Source organism: Ipomoea nil, unplaced genomic scaffold (genome assembly GCF_001879475.1).
Source record: "Ipomoea nil cultivar Tokyo-kokei standard unplaced genomic scaffold, Asagao_1.1 scaffold1421, whole genome shotgun sequence".
Lineage (NCBI taxonomy): Eukaryota > Viridiplantae > Streptophyta > Magnoliopsida > Solanales > Convolvulaceae > Ipomoea > Ipomoea nil.
Window position 1 is genome coordinate 8232502 of NW_017617849.1, and position 19052 is coordinate 8251553.

A 19052-nucleotide genomic window follows, 5' to 3' on the forward strand; every position below is an offset into this window, starting at 1 on the left:
CCCACCAATACTAAAACCCATTTTTTATCAGCCAGTAGCCACCACGAATGTGTTAACAACATTTTTTTTAATAAGGACAAATAGGCACGAAGTGACTCTCCCAATTGGTCCCCAGTAATGACGGTATTGACACTTTGCGCTTCAGTAGGTTGAGAAAGTAATTATAAACAGATACTACATTGTAACAGAGTCAGTAAAAAAAATTCACAGTATCAACAAAAAAGTACTCCGTAATAAGTTTTAAATTTTTTGAGAGATGCTTGAAGACATGTAACAATATTTTGGCATACAAGGATCAGGTAAACTACTTTTCCTTTTCAATTAGAGAGTGCAAATAAATTATACGTTTTACCAACTATATAGTACGGAGTAAAATATTTGCTGAACTTCACATCATTTCAATATCAATCCATTTCGATGTAGGCCTTTGAGTATAATTATTAGACCGGCCTATACCTTAGCAAAGCAGTTTTAGTCAATGACCTGCATTTCTACTTTCTGTAATCACAATTGAGTTTGTGGACTTTATGCTAAGCTGACCCAATAGTGATTAGTGAATATTCAGCTAAAAAGAGAAGGGGGAAGGGGCATTTCTAGAGTACTTAGTTAATTGACTAATTGCTGCATAACTACCTGGGTTCAGAGATAACCACATTATATTCTGACTAATTTAAATTAAGGTGCTATTAGACTCCATTTAGGAGACTCTCCCAATATGCTTATTGTTTCACTCTATTTATATGGTTCGAACTTGAACTTTGTTTAAAGAGAATCAAGTTTTTTCCACTTAAACTAAAAGTTATTGGTTTAACATCTTGACCCTTCCCACAAGCATGGTCCTTTAACTGTCCTACACAGTCCACACCCAAGAATCTCAGGAGGTTGAGTAAAAGTTATATGTACAAATTCTGTATTCATCCTATGGCAATTTGCATGCTACAAATTCTGTTGGAGAAAGGATGGAGAGTAACTGTAAATAGCTTTAACCTTTTTATGACTCACAACAAGATTCCTTTCTCCAAAAACAGATCATTTACCACCCAAGGCAATGAAGGCAGTCAAGTTTTGTTGTTCAGAGTGAATAGGAGCCTTAAAATCTGCACATGAAAACAGATATTCGATCATTAACCACTTGAGGAAGTCAGTTTTTGTTGATAAAAGATAGTAGTTGCCCCAAATTCTGCAAATAAAAACAGATGCCAATGGTTTTAGCCTAGATCATGGCAACTGATAAAGTGTAGTGTAAGTACCGAACAGCAATTTCACTAGCAGAAATTGATTCCTTGTGCTAAGGGTAACTCGGCTCCATAGTTTATTGTACTGCAGGTAAAGTGACATCAAACAAGATGGTCAGCATAATGATCTCAGAAAAGGAAAAATGAGTAGTCAACTAGTAGGTGAGTATGTTAGGTTGAATGATGACTCAAAAAAACATGAATTGAGGCAATTTTAAAAACAAATGCATGTCAGATAGGCGTTGAAATCTACAAAAAACTACATAAAGGAAGCTCATGCAACTACCAAGTTGAGCGTCTCATGTATTGCTTCCAGGAATCACTTCCAGCTTCACGGCCACCTCCTGTAGCCTTTTCACCACCAAAAGCACCACCAATCTCAGCTCCATTTGTTGGTATGTTTACATTAACAATACCGCAATCACTTCCAAGAGGACTGCATCAAATCTAAGCATGTGAGACATAAGGACCATAACTATTGAAAAGGGAAGCTTTATAATAGCATTAAAATCTCCAGTGAAGAGAGCATTTTTCCAAACTTGCCTACTTGATGTGATAAGATCTATTAATAAGAATTTGACGCATGTAGTTAGACAATCATAACTAGTTAATATTCTTAAAGTTTATAGAAACACTGCACTGTTAACATACAAAGTACTAACCCAATCCAATTGAATATAAGTTCAGGTTTTCTGGTGAAGATAGAGCTGCTCAAACCTTGAGGTACAGAGTTGTTTATTTCAACTGCTTCCTTAAAAGTCTACAGGAAGATTAGACCATTCAAGATACAGGTGCAAAATAAATTTATCAAGTACCAATCATAACCCCAAAATTAGTATAGCCACCTGAAATTTCATGACATAAAGAACGGGAGCAAACAACTCTTCCTTCACAACATTAGCATTAGCAGATATTTCAACTATTGTTGGCTGCACAAAGTTTCCTTCAGATGGTATTACTGAACCACCTGTAAGAATCTTTCCTCCCTGAAAATATTAACATAAAAAAACTTAAAGACATCCAAAGTTGAAAAGCAATTTAGTTATATGGATGCAAAAATATCAAAATTATGCAATATACAGCATACTTCAGATTTGATTTTCTGAATTCCCTTCTCAAAATTCTCCCTCGAAGCACGTGTATGCAGTGGTCCAAGTAAGGTACCCTTCTCCAAGGGATCCCCAATTTTAATTTGCTTGTATACTTCTACTAGCCTTTCAAGTACTTTCTGATATATAGTCTCATGAAGAAGCTTTAGTTTATGGGGACAGCAGAGGAAAAGAGTATTAGCATTGAAATATTCTGCTTCCAACACAAAGTGTCAAGACAAGAATTATAAATTGTGCTGTACCAGTCTACGACATGTTGTGCAGCGCTGACCAGCTGTTCCAACAGCAGCGAACAAAACAGAGCGAACCACAAGTTCAATTTCAGCATCATCCATGACGACTATAGCATTATTTCCACTTAGTTCAAGTAGGCATTTACCAAACCTCTTATTTACTGTTTGTTGAACTGAAAGGCCTACCTGCAGTAGGCAAACAAGTAGTAACAGGTAATACAAATGCAACTAGAGCATTACAAACATGACAAGTAGTAGTCAGTAGTCACAATTTATTAGTATTATATTATGATAACTTGGGAACATTGGGGAGCAAGAAATAGGCTACAATTGCAGAAGAGTTACCGTTGAGCTCCCAGTGAATGACACTAGAGGGATTCGTGTATCCATGGCTATGGCTTGACCAATGTCAGCACCACCACAAAAAGCGGTGAAAATTGCACCTGGCAAATTATTTTTCTCCAACACCCCAGCCACAATTTTTGTCATCGCTATAGTAACCAATGGTGTCGTTGGAGCACCTTTCCTGTGACCATGGTGTGAATAGACACTTCATAACAAATACTCAGACATCTACAACAGTGATAAGAATATAACAAAACTAGAATTGAGGTTGGCATTTCAATAGGTCCAGAATTGTGTAACTTTAATCAATAATATGTGCTAAAGAGGACCTTTTATATTCTCTCTCTCAATGACGTCCTTTTTTCTTCAAAAATAAATAAATAAACTAAGAATATGAACTCACCATACAACAGAATTACCACAGACTAGAGCAATACATGCATTCCATCCTGTACAATCATGTTTTGACAAGGTTATACAAAAATCAGATCAGAAAGTTGTAAATTTGGTAAGTAAATCAGTCAATATAACAAAATAAGAAATTATTGCATAACAATCAATTCTTAGAATATATTACGAATAATGAATTCACTAAAAGAAATGGTGGCAGTGTTCGTAAGCAATAAAATGTGTGATATATCTTCAAGAAAAACTAATTTTTACCTAGAACTGCACATGGAAAGTTGAATGCTGTAATGACACCAACTACTCCAAGAGGATTCCATTTCTGTGCACAAAGAAAAAATGAGAAACATCAAGAACAAGAAAAGGCATAATGTTCAATACTAAAATCACAGCTCCGATGCCCATTGCACCTCCAGCATCATATGGTTAGGGCCTGTTGACAAAGAAAACATGATAAGTTAAACAGAACTTGTATAGAAACTCTATACTAAAACAAATCTTAGGAGACTCGGAGCTTACATTCTCCAATACCCAAAAACCAAGAAGTGTTAATAATCAAGCACCTCATTAGATGAGAATTATACTAAGCTATACCATTAAGTATTTGCCAACAATGCTTTTAACGTGCTAATTGTACTATGAATGATAGCAACACTTAGCAACTAAACATGCAACTTTAATGAGGACAAAATATTCTGGAATAATGGTGTTTTAAGGGTAAATAGATGACAATACATTTTGAAACATTTTTTGACACTGTTCATTCTACCCAATCTTAAAATTTAACAAAGTTGTGAATGGTTTAGGTAGGCAACAGATATTATATGTACAATATTGAAATGAATAGAAAATTTTGAGCATCTAAAAAAATACTCCATAACTGAATATTACTAGGTAATGATGAGTGTCACTCACGTTCAGATGGTATGACTGATCCATTTAGTTGTCGGCTCAATCCAACAGCAAAGTCACACATATCAATTATTTCCTGCATAATTTTGCTTTCAAAGTTATATCACCTATCGATTCTAGGAAACAAAACGGCACTATAACTAAGTGGAAACCTTTTATATTCATTTGCATTAAGCATTGACCATATATTCCATATCCACAAATCCAAACAAACAATGACGGCATACACCATGATGAAAAAGTTTGGAGCTGATCATGAGTACCACTTAGCAGGCAATATGTTAGTACAAGAGGAGACACATTACAGAACAGTTTCAAAATTCTTGCAGAACAAGCCTTTGTTGCAACACGTGAGTAGTAGACTACATACTTGAACCTCCCCAATTCCTTCAGGTAGTATTTTTCCCATCTCGAGTGAAACAAGATGGCCAAGGTGATAGACCTTAGCTCTGAGTGCATCACCAATCTGCCTAACAATCTCACCTCTTTTTGGAGCAGGAATCTGATATAAATAATAACCCCCAGAGGTATAGTGAAGTCAATGTCACAAAATATAATTGTGCTCGTGTAATTGTATAATTGTATACCAGAAACATCATTCCTTCAGAACAGTGAACCATTCTGTAAATATAGGAAAATACCTGCATCCACAGCTTTGCTGCTTCGTAGCAAGCCCGCATTCCCTCTTCATAGTCACGGATTGAAGCTTCAACAACCTCAGCTATTGCCTAACTTAATAAAAATACATTACACTTAAAACTTTCAGAAAATCAACCAGTATGAGATGAGCTTAAGCTACGACCAAGAGTACATTGTGCTTAATCTTCATATTTAGTTTATAAAATAAAATCAGCACCGGTTCGTTGAAAGAAAACGACACAGTAACACGGTCCATCAGAACATAACACATATCATATCAGGAATATCCAAACAGGGCGAAATCCGTGCAAGCTCCATGCCTTTCCCGTGATCACAGTATTAGCATAACAAAAGCATAAAAACTAAAATCACATGAGTTTGACTTTCACATGAAATGACCTGATTGTTGGCGGGATTCACTGTATAGACGGTAGGACCACTCGCCTTCCAGACGCCATTGACATAACAGCCCAGGTTCTTAGGCCCAATTCCGACCTCCCTAAGGAACTCGTACTCTCTCTTCGCGAAACTCATCTCTGCAATTCTGCATTCAAAGTTACAGTTATTACAAGCCTAAATGATACTAAAGCGAAAACTGAAATAAAATACTCAGAAGAGGAAAGCTCACATAGCTGTCAATGGCTACACAAAATGGGCACAGCTGTGTTGATGATGAAGATGATCGATAGCTCAGCTGCTCAGCACTTCACAGTGAATCCAGCAAGGCTGAAATGAAGCAGAGACGTATGAGAATTGAATTGTGAATTTGTGGATTGGGACCCAAAATGTAGTTATTAATTAGTTTAAAGATATATTGCCAAACAACTTTTGTCAGTTAATTGTGGAATTTCTAATTTCATAATTAGCCATTTTATTACAATAATAAATGAGTACCCGGTGAAGGGTTGATGAGATCATTGATTCTTTGAACTAAAAATTATTGAGATTATAACAAATATTATTTTATAAGAAATAAGAAATTATGAATGTTTTAAAAAATAATAATAAATGAGTGTGGAGGTCTTAACGTCTTATCCACATGAACATTGATGAAATATTATTATTTGTGTAATAATTTAATATATCTTAATACTTTTATTTAATATAAACTGTTGAATAAAAAAGACATTGTATAGTTAAAATTGGATACTTGTTCATTTAAAACAAATAATATGTCAATGACTTTATGGTCTAGTAACACCAAATTGCTCGAAAAGTTTTTGAGTAGGTTGTGCGTGCTTCAACTTGGGAAGACAACTAAGGAGACCATGAGGTAGGCAAAATGCACTGATGAGAACGGGAGATCGAAAAATGCACTTATTATGAGATCGAAAAGTACATAAATGTGGTCAAAAATACCCTAACAATATCAACAAATACATTTATGAGCTCCATAAGGCAAGTGAGTTACTCACTTACTCTATAACCCTATCAATATATTTTGTCAAAAAAAAAAAATCAATATAGAACATTTGTGTCACTGGCATTTTTTACTTCACCTCTAATTAATATAACATCACAAATTCGTTTATAATTATATATACTAAACACTATAATTAAAATTATCAGTAATTATAAAAAGTTGTCAACAAAATAGTTGCCTTCTTTGCTGACAAAAACCAAAGATGGGTTGGGTGGCAGTCAAAGTCGACAGTAGCAGCAGGATAAGAGGCAGGGGTGCTCGATGCGGTGGAATCGTGAGAGACCATATAAAGGAGCTGGGATTGTGGGTTTCCAGCAAGATCTTGGCCTGAAGTGGCTGAAGCTTAGGGCATTCTCTTGCGTTTAAAAGTTGCTTGGCGTATGAGTTATACCATGGCGATTATTCAGAGTGACTCTGCCAACCTGGTTAATTGGTTTAATGATCCTTCCATCAAAGCAAGATGTGGTGGCATTATGAACAATGTTATTCTTGAGTGTAAAAACTAGATTGATAAGTGCTGATTTGCTAGGTGTGTCCATATTTGCGGGAACAAAATCAAGTTGCGGACTGAATTGTGAAGAATCGTGTTTTGAGTCCAGATTTGGTTCTCCTTCATGATTGTCCGAGCGGCGAATTTGAAGCTCATGTCATGAGAGACAGGACCGGAGCCCTTGTGCTCGTGATGATTAGCTCTTTTGCTCTTTATGTTTTTGTTTTCTTGGGACTTTGCCCTTCCATGTACCCAAAAAAAAAAAAAATAGTAATAATGTTATAGCCTTGATTTTGTATTTTTTTTTTTAAATTTATGACTTTATTACCATGTAGTATCTGTTCATAAACTACCTTTTTAACATATTGAAACACAAAGAGATATGAATTCAACCTTGATGCCATTAGACCACAAAGTCTTGTATGTTATAGCCTTGATAATTCTTCAATGCAAGACAAAAGGGGAGCCTTGAGGCTCCTTCGGTGTAGGCTTCCATTTTTTGTTTTTTCTCCTTCGTTTTCTTCTTGTTTGTTTCTTCTTCTCCTTTTGAATAAATAATAAATGTAAATAAAATAAAGTTTCATTCATGAAAATAAGTAATAAAAATAAAATGTTATTTTATTTTTGTATTTATTTGTTGAACATATTAAACAAAAATAAAATAAATATAAAAATAGTATTTATATTTTTTGGTCTAAATATATATAATACTCCGTAGTTGTTTACTATCCTCATGTCAAAATCAACATTTTTAAAGATACTATGCTGCTCAAACCGAATGATTATATACAATCTTCTTCTCCCATATGATTATATATACAATCTGTTACATGTTTTGAAGAGTGAAGATTTTACTCTTTATGAACGTTGTTGACTTGTTGGTGTGATGGTGTCATGTGACTGAGATCTTTTTTTAGTGTTTGTTTTTTAGATGCAAATCATGCAACAAAATCCTCACAAAGCAACCAATAAAAAACTCTTATCTATCATCTCAAAGAATCACTAACAGGTCGTTTGGTTGGAGGGAGAATTACGTGGGAAAATAATTGTAATTCTATGGGAGATGAATTACTGAGAATAAAGTGGGAATTTAAATTACAGTGTTTGGTTTACAGAAATAGAATTATGAGAATTTCAATTCCAATGTTTGGTATACATGAGAATTGAAAGGGAATAAGTAGTATAAAGTAAAAAATGTCCATTGTTGTTATTAGGCATTAATTTTAAGTTAAAAAAGAATGGGTAATTTTGACTCATCACTATCTTTTTTTTTTCTTTCTAAAATCCCAGGGGGACATGTGATATTAATTCCATGAAAATGGGGGAATTGCAATTCTATGGAATCATGAAATTGCAATTCCTTTCAACCAAACAAGGAAATTTGTGACCTTTGGAATTAGGTGAGAATTAAGTGGGAAGATAATTTAAATTCTCTTCAACCAAATGCCCTGTAAAGGTTGCATTTGGTTAGGAATTTTATACTTTACTATGAAATTTAATAGATACTCATAACCATATTTGTTTGCTTACTTTTGTTATCATGAATTCAGATCTTTTAATAATTATAAAATAAATTACCCTTCTAATTCTATACTTTTGAACAATAAAATAAAAAACAAAGTAAAAAAAGAAAAAAAAAGTCATTACCCATACATTAGATATGAATTTTTAATATATATATATATATATATATATATATATATATATGTGTGTGTGTGTGTGTGAATTATATATTGTTATATATTTATTTATTTATATTTTAATTAATTAATTAATTAATTATTTGTTTGTTTTGATTACAATTTCCCTTACTCATTATCTTGTCAAATCTTTTCCAACACTCAATCTACACTCTTACCACTCTCAAACTAACAAACTTTATAGATCGATAATACCTCGAATAGCTCCGGAAATAATGTTAGCAATAATCAAATTAATAATCTTACACTACAAGAATAATGCTCTATCACTACTCCGTTAGTACGATAAATTATTTTGTGAACCCGGATCTATATTGTAAGCTGAACTCGTGTTTAAAGTACATAATTTACCTATGGAATGTTCACAATTCTGTTAAAGGTAAATTATGAACATTAAGTATGTAAATTGTGTAAATTTAATATATAAATTATGTATTTTGGACTCGGGTTGATGGTATAACGACTCCTAGCTACCCTTCAGGCATAGTAGATTACTTTTGTCCCCCCTTGTTAAAGAAGTAGACCATATACAACAACCAGATGAAGTATGGGCAAGAAATCAAAAAAAAAAAAGATGAAGTATGGGCAAAAATAGTTAGGTGCCAACTGCCAATTTGCCATACCAAGAGTATTGACAAGGCCACGAAATATCTCGGAACGAGGGAAGGAAATAACCAATATGTGCCCTTAACGTGGCCCAACAATCCACCAATCAAAGCGTCTCTATCTGGCTTTATGCCCCCATCTTCCCCTTTATGAATATTCACTCAGTTCAGTCTCCAGCTATCCATTCCACTATGTCCGGAGCTCACAGACTGGTAACTTCCATGGCTGTTCCCTCTCGTGTTTCCTCCTTACTCTTCATATTCCTCTGTTTCGTTTCGGTCACAGTTGCGGTCTCATCGGAAGGTTGGGAGACTTTTATCGTCCTCGTTTCGAAATCGGAGAAGCCACACGTCTTCTCCACTCATCATCACTGGTATTCCTCCATAATCCGTGCCATATCTCCTCTCTCTCGCCACCCATCTGAGCTCTTGTACTCGTATGGCCGCGCCGCGAACGGTTTCTCTGCCCGGCTAACGCCCTTCCAGGCGTCTCAGCTACGGAGCTTTCCCGGCGTGATCTCTGTCCTTCCGGATAAAATCCGGCAGCTCCACACCACCCACACGCCTCAGTTTTTAGGCTTGGCGGAATCGTATGGCCTCTGGCCAAACTCTGATTACGCCGATGATGTTATAGTGGGGGTTCTGGACACCGGAATCTGGCCGGAGAGGCCCAGCTTCTCCGACGAGGGGCTATCACCAGTTCCTTCCGGCTGGAAGGGTAAATGCGAGGTTGGTCCTGATTTTCCGGAGGCTTCGTGTAATCGGAAAATCATCGGCGCTCGTGCTTTTTACAAAGGGTACGAAGCTGGTCGTGGAAGCCCGATCGATGAATCTGAAGAATCGAAATCGCCTAGAGATACGGAAGGCCATGGCACACATACTTCCTCCACGGCAGCTGGATCTATTGTTCCGAACGCGAGTCTTTTCGAATACGCGCCGGGTGAAGCCCGAGGCATGGCGATAAAGGCTAGAATAGCGGTTTACAAAATTTGTTGGAGCTCAGGCTGTTACGATTCTGATATACTCGCTGCGATGGATCAAGCGGTTGAAGATGGTGTGCACGTGATTTCACTTTCCGTTGGAGCGTCCGGCTACGCTCCGCAGTACTACCGTGATTCCATCGCGATTGGAGCTTTTGGTGCGGCGGAGCACGGCGTCCTAGTATCCTGCTCTGCTGGAAATTCTGGTCCAGATCCCTATACTGCCGTGAACATCGCGCCATGGATTCTCACGGTTGGTGCTTCCACTGTTGATAGGGAATTCCCGGCTGACGTGATATTAGGAGACGACAGGATCTTCAGTGGCGTGTCGTTGTACTCCGGCAAATCCCTAGGCGACAACAAACTGCCGGTAGTCTACGGTGGTGATTGCGGCAGCAGGTACTGTTATTCTGGTGCACTGGACACTTCAAAAGTCACCGGAAAGATCGTGTTGTGTGATAGAGGAGGCAACGCCAGAGTCGCCAAAGGAGCAGCAGTAAAAGATGCCGGCGGCGTCGGAATGATCCTCGCTAACTTGGCCGATTCCGGTGAAGAGCTTGTGGCCGATGCGCATCTGATCCCCTCATCGATGGTAGGTCAAACGGACGGAGACAAAATCCGTGATTACGTGAGATCCGATCCATCTCCAACCGCCACAATCGAATTTCGCGGAACCGTAATCAGTTCCTCGCCGGCGGCGCCGCGAGTGGCTGCTTTCTCAAGCCGCGGCCCGAACATCGTTACTGCTGAAATTCTCAAACCGGATGTGATCGCTCCCGGAGTTAACATTCTAGCGGGCTGGACCGGCGCCATTGGTCCCACCGATTTGGACATTGATACAAGAAGAGTGAACTTCAACATTATCTCCGGCACTTCCATGTCCTGTCCTCATGTGAGCGGATTGGCTGCCTTGCTTCGAAAGGCCTATCCAAACTGGACCCCAGCCGCCATCAAATCCGCACTCATGACCACGGCTTACAATGTGGACAACTCCGGGAGCAATATTACTGACCTTGCCACTGGCTCAGATTCCTCCCCGTTTGTTCATGGATCCGGGCACGTTGATCCAAACAGAGCACTGGATCCGGGTTTGGTCTACGATTTGGAAGTGAGTGATTATGTGAATTTCTTATGTACCATTGGCTATGATACTTCAAAGATTTCAGTGTTTGTGAGGGGGCCCTCTTCAGTGGATTGCAGCTCTAGGAGTTTGGGCACACCTGGGGCTCTAAATTACCCATCGTTTTCAGTTGTTTTTCAAAGTCTAACCAACCAGGTAAAATACAAGAGAACGGTTAAAAATGTAGGGAAAGACAAAAACGTTGTTTATGAGGTAAAAGTGAATGCTCCTTCGGGTGTGGAGGTTAGTGTGTCACCGACCAAGCTGGTGTTTAGTGAGAGTACTGATACGTTGTCGTATGAAATAACTTTCACTAGTGTTGGATCGGAGAATTTGAACGTTGTGAAATCAACGTTTGGGTCGATTGAGTGGACAGATGGGGTGCACCTTGTTAGAAGCCCGATAGCTGTAGTATGGAGTCTGGGGTCGCAACCTGCAGTTTCAATGTAGGTGAAATTGGCCTGTTTCATTCCATAAGTGCACAATGAACTGTGGCATGTAGGTATAGTATTGTAAGTTTCTGTGTTGGGTTGTTTATTTTGAACCACTGAATTTGGATGTTTTCATTGTTGATATGATGCATGCTTGCTATTAAGCTATTGCTCATGTTGTGGATGAAATTCTAATTGATGCCAAAGACATTTGATACAGCACAAAGAAGGGGCCTTTGTGGCCTTTCTAGTTGCACTTGTACATACAGGGATTAATTGTTTTCCTAATGAGAAACTAGTCACCCATCACAATCAACTCTTTCAGTGATTAGGAACTTCTCTCAGCAACAGTCAGTGCTGTAAAATGGATGAATATTATTTGGAAGCATTTTGTTCCACTAAAATTCTCTGGCTTTGCCTTAGAGACTGATTGGTTACACAGGATAACATTTTGCATTTCGACATATATTGCTGTTGTGCCCTTTGTGATAGATGATGGTCTGAATTCTGCTTGTTATGACTTAAGAACTTAAGGCGGTCATAAAATTACAAAAAATAATTAATGTCATATTCACAAAAATTTATACATATATTGTGAAAGCCAATAATCTTAGAACTACAATATGTCCATGTGGATGTGTTAGGTACAATTAATTATGAATCATTCATTTAGTGATGAGAATGATAGGCTATCTTATGAGGTAACTTCTATAAACACAAGATCAAAATGTTTTAATCAGTCATACGGATCGTCTGGGAAGATGGGGTGCATATTGTTAATTAGTAGCCCAATACCTGTTATTTGGGTAATGGGTTCACAATTTGCCAATCGTTCTATCCTACACCACGGCGCGCGTAGCACTATGTACCGCGCGCCTCCCAAAATGACGTCGTTTTGGGAGGCGCGGTAGGAAGTTGCTGTGATTATGTATATTTGTTCATACAATTATGTATATTTTTTATACAATTATGTACATTCTTTTTATACAATTATGTATATCCGAATCAGGAAATTTTTGTGTACTATGTTAAGAGTTGATATGTATTATGTTAAAAGTTTATGTTTATTATGTATTATGTTAGATTATGTGTATTATCTTTTAAAAAAGAGTATGTATATTTTGTTATATAATTATGTACATTCATGTATACAATTATGTTTATTCTAGTATAACATTATGTACATTTTTGAACATGGATTTTTTTAAAGAAAAATTAACTGTCAAACACTGGGGCGGGAAATTTCAAAAAAATAAAATAAAATTGAAACGACGTCGTTTTGCATCTGGGCGCACAATGCAACACGCGCCGTGGTGCAGGATATAAATTGCCACAATTTGCTCTTTAAATGTATGTAAAAATGGGCCTATTTTAGTTTTATGTATCCCATGACCCATGTGATGAACCTTCGCAAATTATGCTGTGGACTCGTGTCCACAACGCATTGTGGACACGAGTCCAAAACGATGGCATTCTAGTTTTAAAAAAAGTTGATTTTGTCTCGCCGTTAACGTCGTTAACGGCGTTATTCGTTTGTAGAATTATGAATGTACAGTTATTGAATTATGAACACAGAGCTTTGACATTATGAACATATAGTGAAAAAATTATGTACATAGAGCTCTAAAATTGTGAACATAGAGCTTCAAAAATTATGAATGTACAGTTATGAAATTATGAACACAGAGCTCTGACATTATGAACTTACAATAATGAACATATAGTGATAAAATTATGAACATAGAGCTTCGAAAATTATGAATGTACAGTAATGGAATTATGAATGTACAGTTATGGAAGCATGAATGTACAGTTATGGAATTATGAACACAGAGCTCTGACATTATGAACTTACAATTATGAACATATAGTGATAAAATTATGAACATATACTCCTATAACGAAGCGGTCTGAAATTAGTGGCACCGTTACCGTGTCCACAATGTATGCTGGACACGGGTCAATAGCATAACGATTGATGAACTTTCCACATGCTCTGTCGGGTTGGGTCGGAATGTGGGGGCCTTAGGGTTGGAGATTCAACCTTTTGGGACAATAACCTTCCACTTAAATTGATATGCTTTTTCTGGCAGCTATGTTAATGTCTTCTGCCCACATATGATCTTCTCAGAACCAAGCGTATTCAAGTCCCAACCACCTGCCAATTATGCAATGGAGATGATGAATCTTCTTCTTCTTCTTCTTCTTCAAAAAAAAAAAAAAAAAAAGATTACACAAGGCTTGACAAAGTTGCTATCTGTATCCTCTGCAAGGCAGATTGCCAATGGTCTGACCAAAGCTCTTCCAACATCTCTGTTTAACTCCTTCCTATCTAAGCTGGGCATACACAATTTGCATGCTCCAGCTTACGGGGGTGTTGGAGGATGAAAATAAAGAAGCGGGAAAGCTTAGCATAGGGAGATTATTGTCCTTTCCTATCCTTCTCCCTTTCTGTTGTAACCGGTCAAAACATTCATCTTCTATATATATAAATGACAAGGGAGTGTCTCCCTCCGTTCTTATCTGCATCTTCATCAGCCGATTTCTGTGAATGTAGCATTCACTCATATATACTCACTCCGAGCCCTTCATTCTTATCTGCATATTCTCATCACATTTATTGAATTAATGGAGTTATTAAATGTTATGATATTATGATTAAGGATTCCGATTCCCGATTAATAAAAAATATGAAACGATGCAATATTAATTAAATCTACTTTACAATGAAAGTCTATTTGATATGCTTTTGTTATTTATGGTGCTTTTTGAAATTACAATATTAATTAAATTTTCGATGAAAGTCTGTTCGATATCTGAAATAGTGCAATTAATGCAAACCTCTATATATAATTTTTCTCCCTCTTAAATGCTTCAAAGAGATAGCAGAAGCGAGAAGGGATGAAGAAAGCAAATGTTGCGGGCCGTAGGTCAATTATTAGACTTCAGAATAAAAAAAAAAAATCATTTGAGCCATAAATAAAAAATTTAAATATATATAAATAAATAAATAAATAAATAAATATATATATATATATATATATATATATATATATATATATATATCGTATGTGTCTTTAATATTTTTCTGAATTTCTAAACTTAGGACTTTTAAAATAAAAAAAATACATTTGAATTATCTCCACAAAAAGTGGTCTTAGGCTTATAGAATGACATTTGGGTTTATTGAATGACATGTGCATAAAGAATATATTATATAATCATATAAAAAAATGTGTTCAATTAGAGTTTAAATTTACTCATACAAAATTTGAAATTTACTTTCTAAATGTAATTATCTTAGTTATTATTCGTATTATGAAAATTATAATATAGATGAAATACAATTAAGAATAATTCAATGTAATTATGTAAATTCCCTCTATAAGTTTATTTGAATATGTACATAATTAGAGATTATATTAACTATACAAAATTTTAATTTTAATTTTAATTTTGTATTCTATAAAAAAAAAAAAAAACTTTACCAATGGAAGCCCAAAAATATTATTATATTAAACAATTTAAAATATTTTTATTTTTTCTATTTTTTATTTATATTTATAATAACATAATTTTTTTCCCGTGCATCGCGCGTGTGAATTACTAGTGAGAATAAATATAATGTTTTAAAAATACAAAAATAAAAATCAAGACATTATTGAATCAATAATACAATGATATCCAAAGCATCAATATAAACAAAAAAAAAATCTAAAAGTACTAATTCAAGTTTAAAAATTAGATTATTAATCAGATTGAATGATACCCTTTTTTTAATTATGGAATGAGATTTTTAATTGAAAGGGAAATCAAATCCCATAGTTGTGACCAGGACTATGTGGTCTAATGGTATCCGGGTTGGACTTCCATTTAGAAGGTTGTAAGTTCGAGCCTTAGTGGAGGTATTATTCGCTCTTTGTGTTTCAGTAGGTTGAGAAGAAAAATTATCAACCAAACACTAAATATGATTTTGATTCTCATTCCTAATGTATAAATCCATGAACCAAACACACCATTAATATCCCACCAGTATTTTATGGCATGTTATACATTTATAATGTATCAATAATTGTAATACATAGTTTTCGCATGCTAGCCATGTTTGAATTGAATCATTAATTCATTCAACTACCAGTTCAATTGTTCTTCAGCCATATCATTCTATTCACATGCTGAAAATAGGGTTATCTGCAATATTTACAGAATAATGGTGGCCTGGGAAGAAGCTAGAATACACACATAAAATGGTAAGAGAGTGTATTGACGATAAGAAGAAGATATTCAAAAAAATATATAGAGTCAATGTAAGGATCGGATATCCTTATCCTTAGTACTACAAGGTGGATGTCCTTGCTACACTTAATTATGAATCATTAATTCATTTAGCTACCCAACCTCGTTGAAAATATGGTCAGGAGTTCAATTGTTCTTTTGCATGCTGAAAATCCTATACCTAGCTCCTTAATTCTTCACCTATATATTCAGCATTATTTTTCTGTATTCATCCACACCTGGCCTGCCTTTACATGCATGCAGATCAGATCAATGGGTGTTCCTTCCAATTCTCTCCCTTCCTCCTTTCTCTTCATATTCTTCTTATTATGTACTCTCCTTTCTTCTTCTACTGTAGTTTCAGTAGAGGAGGAGGAACCGGGGAGCTTTATCGTTTTCATGATGAAATCTGAGAAACCCAGGGCTTTCTCCACCCATCATCACTGGTATTCATCCATCATTCGTACACTTTCCCCCCTCTCTAACCACTCATCATCATCTCAGCTCTTGCACACCTATGAACGTGTTGCCCATGGCTTTTCTGCACGCCTCACGCCCTCCCAAGCGTCTCAACTACGAAACGTTCCCGGCGTGATCTCTGTCCTTCCGGATCAAATCCACCAGCTCCAAACCACTAGAACCCCTCAATTTTTAGGCTTAAGTGACAGTGACCCATCTGGTCTCTGGCGCATCTCTGATTACGGAGCTGATATTATAGTGGGTGTTCTCGACTCCGGAATCTGGCCGGAAAGGCGTAGCTTCTCCGACCAGGGTCTATCTCCCAGGCCTAGCAGTTGGGTGACCAAGTGCCAGGTGCGTCCAGATTTTCCGGCGACTTCGTGTAATAATAAAATCATTGGTGCCCGTGTGTTTTACAAAGGCAACGTAGCTGCTAGTGGAAAGCCAATAGACCAATCAATGTTATCACCCAGAGATATGGAGGGCCATGGCACACATGTTGCCTCTACTGTAGCTGGATCTATTGTTCAAAACGCTAACGTTTTGGGATACGCACAGGGTGAAGCCAGAGGCACGGCAGTAAAAGCCAAAATAGCAGTTTACAAAGTTTGCCATGGCTCATTAGGCTGTTCCGATTCCGATATTCTTGCTGCGATAGATCAAGCTGTTATAGACGGCGTGCACGTGCTTTCGCTTTCCATTGGTAATTCAGCGGCTAGGCCGTACTATATGGACCCCATTGCAATCGGAGCTTTTGGTGCGGTGGAGCATGGTGTTCTCGTCTCCTGCGCTGCTGGAAATGATGGCCCCAATTCATTTACTGCTAGGAACATCGCGCCATGGATATTGACGGTTGGTGCTTCCACTATTGATAGGGAATTCCCGGCTGTTGTGACACTAGGGAATGGCAGGAGCTTCACCGGCACCTCCTTGTACTCCGGCGTACCACCAAGCTCAAACCTAGTTCCAGTGGTCTACGGTGGTAACGCCAACAGCCTTTACTGTCTTCCCGGACAACTTGACGCTTCAAAAGTCAGGGGCAAGATCGTGTTTTGTGAGCAAGGAGACGGTACTTCCATTGTTGATAAAGGAGTTGCTGTAAATCAGGCCGGTGGCGTAGGAATGATCGTTCCTAACCTACGTCCCTATGGTTACCAGCTTCAAGCCATGGCTAATATGATTCCCACTTCAGTCGTTACCGTAGCCGACGGAGAAACTATCCGGGGTTATGTAAGGTCGTCGTCGTCTCCATTGCCAACTGCTAAAATTGAATTCAAGGGAACAGTAATCGGAAATTCTCCGTCTGCACCGCGTGTAGCTGCTTTCTCAAGCCGGGGGCCCAATGTCATCACTCCTGAAATTCTCAAACCAGATGTGATTGCACCGGGAGTTAACATTCTAGCCGCCTGGACTGGCGCCATGGAATTCAATATTATATCCGGCACCTCCATGGCATGTCCTCATGTCACTGGATTGGCTGCCATGCTTCAAAAGCTCTATCCACTTTGGTACCCAGGTGCCATCAAGTCTGCACTCATGACAACAGCTTACACTGTGGATAATTCTGGGAAGAGTCTCACAGATCTTTCAACTGGACAAACATCCATGACCTATTATCATGGATCTGGACACGTTGATCCAAACAAGGCAGCAGATCCGGGTCTGATCTATGATACCGGAATTGAAGATTATGTGAATCTTTTATGTACTCTTGGGTATGATAGCAAGAAAATTGCGTTGTTCGCGCGGGATGGTCCTCTGGTGGATTGCAACGGCCGAAATTTGGGTAATCCCGGCTCTCTAAATTACCCGTCATTTTCGGTTGTGTTCACAAATTCTCTCAGGACAGTAACATACAAGAGAACGGTTAAAAATGTGGGGAGAATCAAGAACCCTGTTTATAATGTAGCCGTCACTGTTCCCTCCAGCAGCGTTCGTGTGACTGTGTCACCAACCACGTTGGCGTTTACTGAGACAAATAATGTACTATCTTATGAGGTAACTTTTACAACAACTGACCCGGCACCAACTGACTCGGTACTCGGGTCATTAGTCTGGAGTGATGGAACGCACGTCGTTAGGAGCCCAATAGCTGTGATGTGGCTAGCCGGGGGAGGGGCGGCTCTGAAGTCTGAACTCTAAATGCATGCATGAATGGGCCTAATTTGTTCCTATGTAGTCCATGTAATAAAATAAATATATTACGGTACGTGGATATATCCATAAATAAATGTATGCAATAATGGGCTTAGTTCATTCCTATGTAAACCATGCAATTAAATGAATCCACACATAATCTATTATTGTGGACAAATGTTTTTATGATATCATTATTATAATATATTATCCTTAAGTATATCTGATCTTATGAGTTTGATGAAATGAGATTGTATTGAAAGTATAATAGTTTATTAATGAGTCATATTCTAGTAGGTATAAGAAATTTATGTGATTTAGAGTTGTCTAAATAAATTAATTAGTTTAGTTTGGATTAGACATGCCAAAGCAAAATGGGTCGATTTGGCAAACACAACATGTCTATATTTTCAAGCCTAACTTGCCTAATGCCAGGCTAAAGTACACAACATACCCAATTTTTATAGTTTAGATCAACTTAAGAACTTAAGGTGGCCATAAAATTACAAAAAATAATGTCATATTCACAAAAAATTATACATATATTGTGAAAGC

At 37.2% G+C, this 19052-nt stretch overlaps 3 protein-coding genes across 4 annotated transcripts in view; 2 read left to right on the forward strand and 1 right to left on the reverse strand.

Annotated features, from left to right (window-relative positions):
* Window positions 1-638: 638 nt before the first annotated feature.
* LOC109187725 (aldehyde dehydrogenase family 7 member B4-like) lies at window positions 639-5662 on the reverse strand. 2 transcript variants are annotated; one of them, XM_019338020.1, is made up of 16 exons: window positions 5507-5660; window positions 5278-5422; window positions 4881-4967; window positions 4610-4741; window positions 4243-4315; window positions 3738-3760; window positions 3586-3649; window positions 3326-3371; window positions 2923-3103; window positions 2587-2763; window positions 2323-2487; window positions 2081-2221; window positions 1898-1995; window positions 1522-1671; window positions 1251-1320; window positions 639-1097 (listed from the first exon to the last, which is right to left on the reverse strand). In XM_019338020.1, the coding sequence occupies exons 2-15, from the start codon at window positions 5410-5412 to the stop codon at window positions 1266-1268; spliced, it is 1527 nt and encodes a 508-aa protein (XP_019193565.1). In that variant the 5' UTR covers window positions 5413-5422; window positions 5507-5660; the 3' UTR covers window positions 639-1097; window positions 1251-1265. The 2 variants fall into 2 exon arrangements, with proteins under 2 accessions (XP_019193565.1, XP_019193566.1); XM_019338021.1 differs by lacking the exons at window positions 639-1097; window positions 1251-1320 and having other exon boundaries at window positions 1528-1682; window positions 5507-5662.
* Window positions 5663-9134: 3472 nt separating this feature from the next.
* On the forward strand, window positions 9135-11799 carry LOC109187722 (subtilisin-like protease SBT1.4). The gene has a single exon (XM_019338015.1). It carries the CDS (start codon window positions 9247-9249, stop codon window positions 11644-11646), a length of 2400 nt encoding a protein of 799 aa, XP_019193560.1. The 5' UTR covers window positions 9135-9246; the 3' UTR covers window positions 11647-11799.
* Window positions 11800-16175: 4376 nt separating this feature from the next.
* The window catches only part of LOC109187449 (subtilisin-like protease SBT1.4), a 45296-nt gene continuing 42419 nt past the window's right edge, over window positions 16176-19052 (forward strand). The window contains exon 1 of the mRNA XM_019337636.1: window positions 16176-18442. Coding sequence (XP_019193181.1) covers window positions 16176-18442 — 2267 coding nt within the window. The remainder of the gene's footprint in view (window positions 18443-19052) is intronic.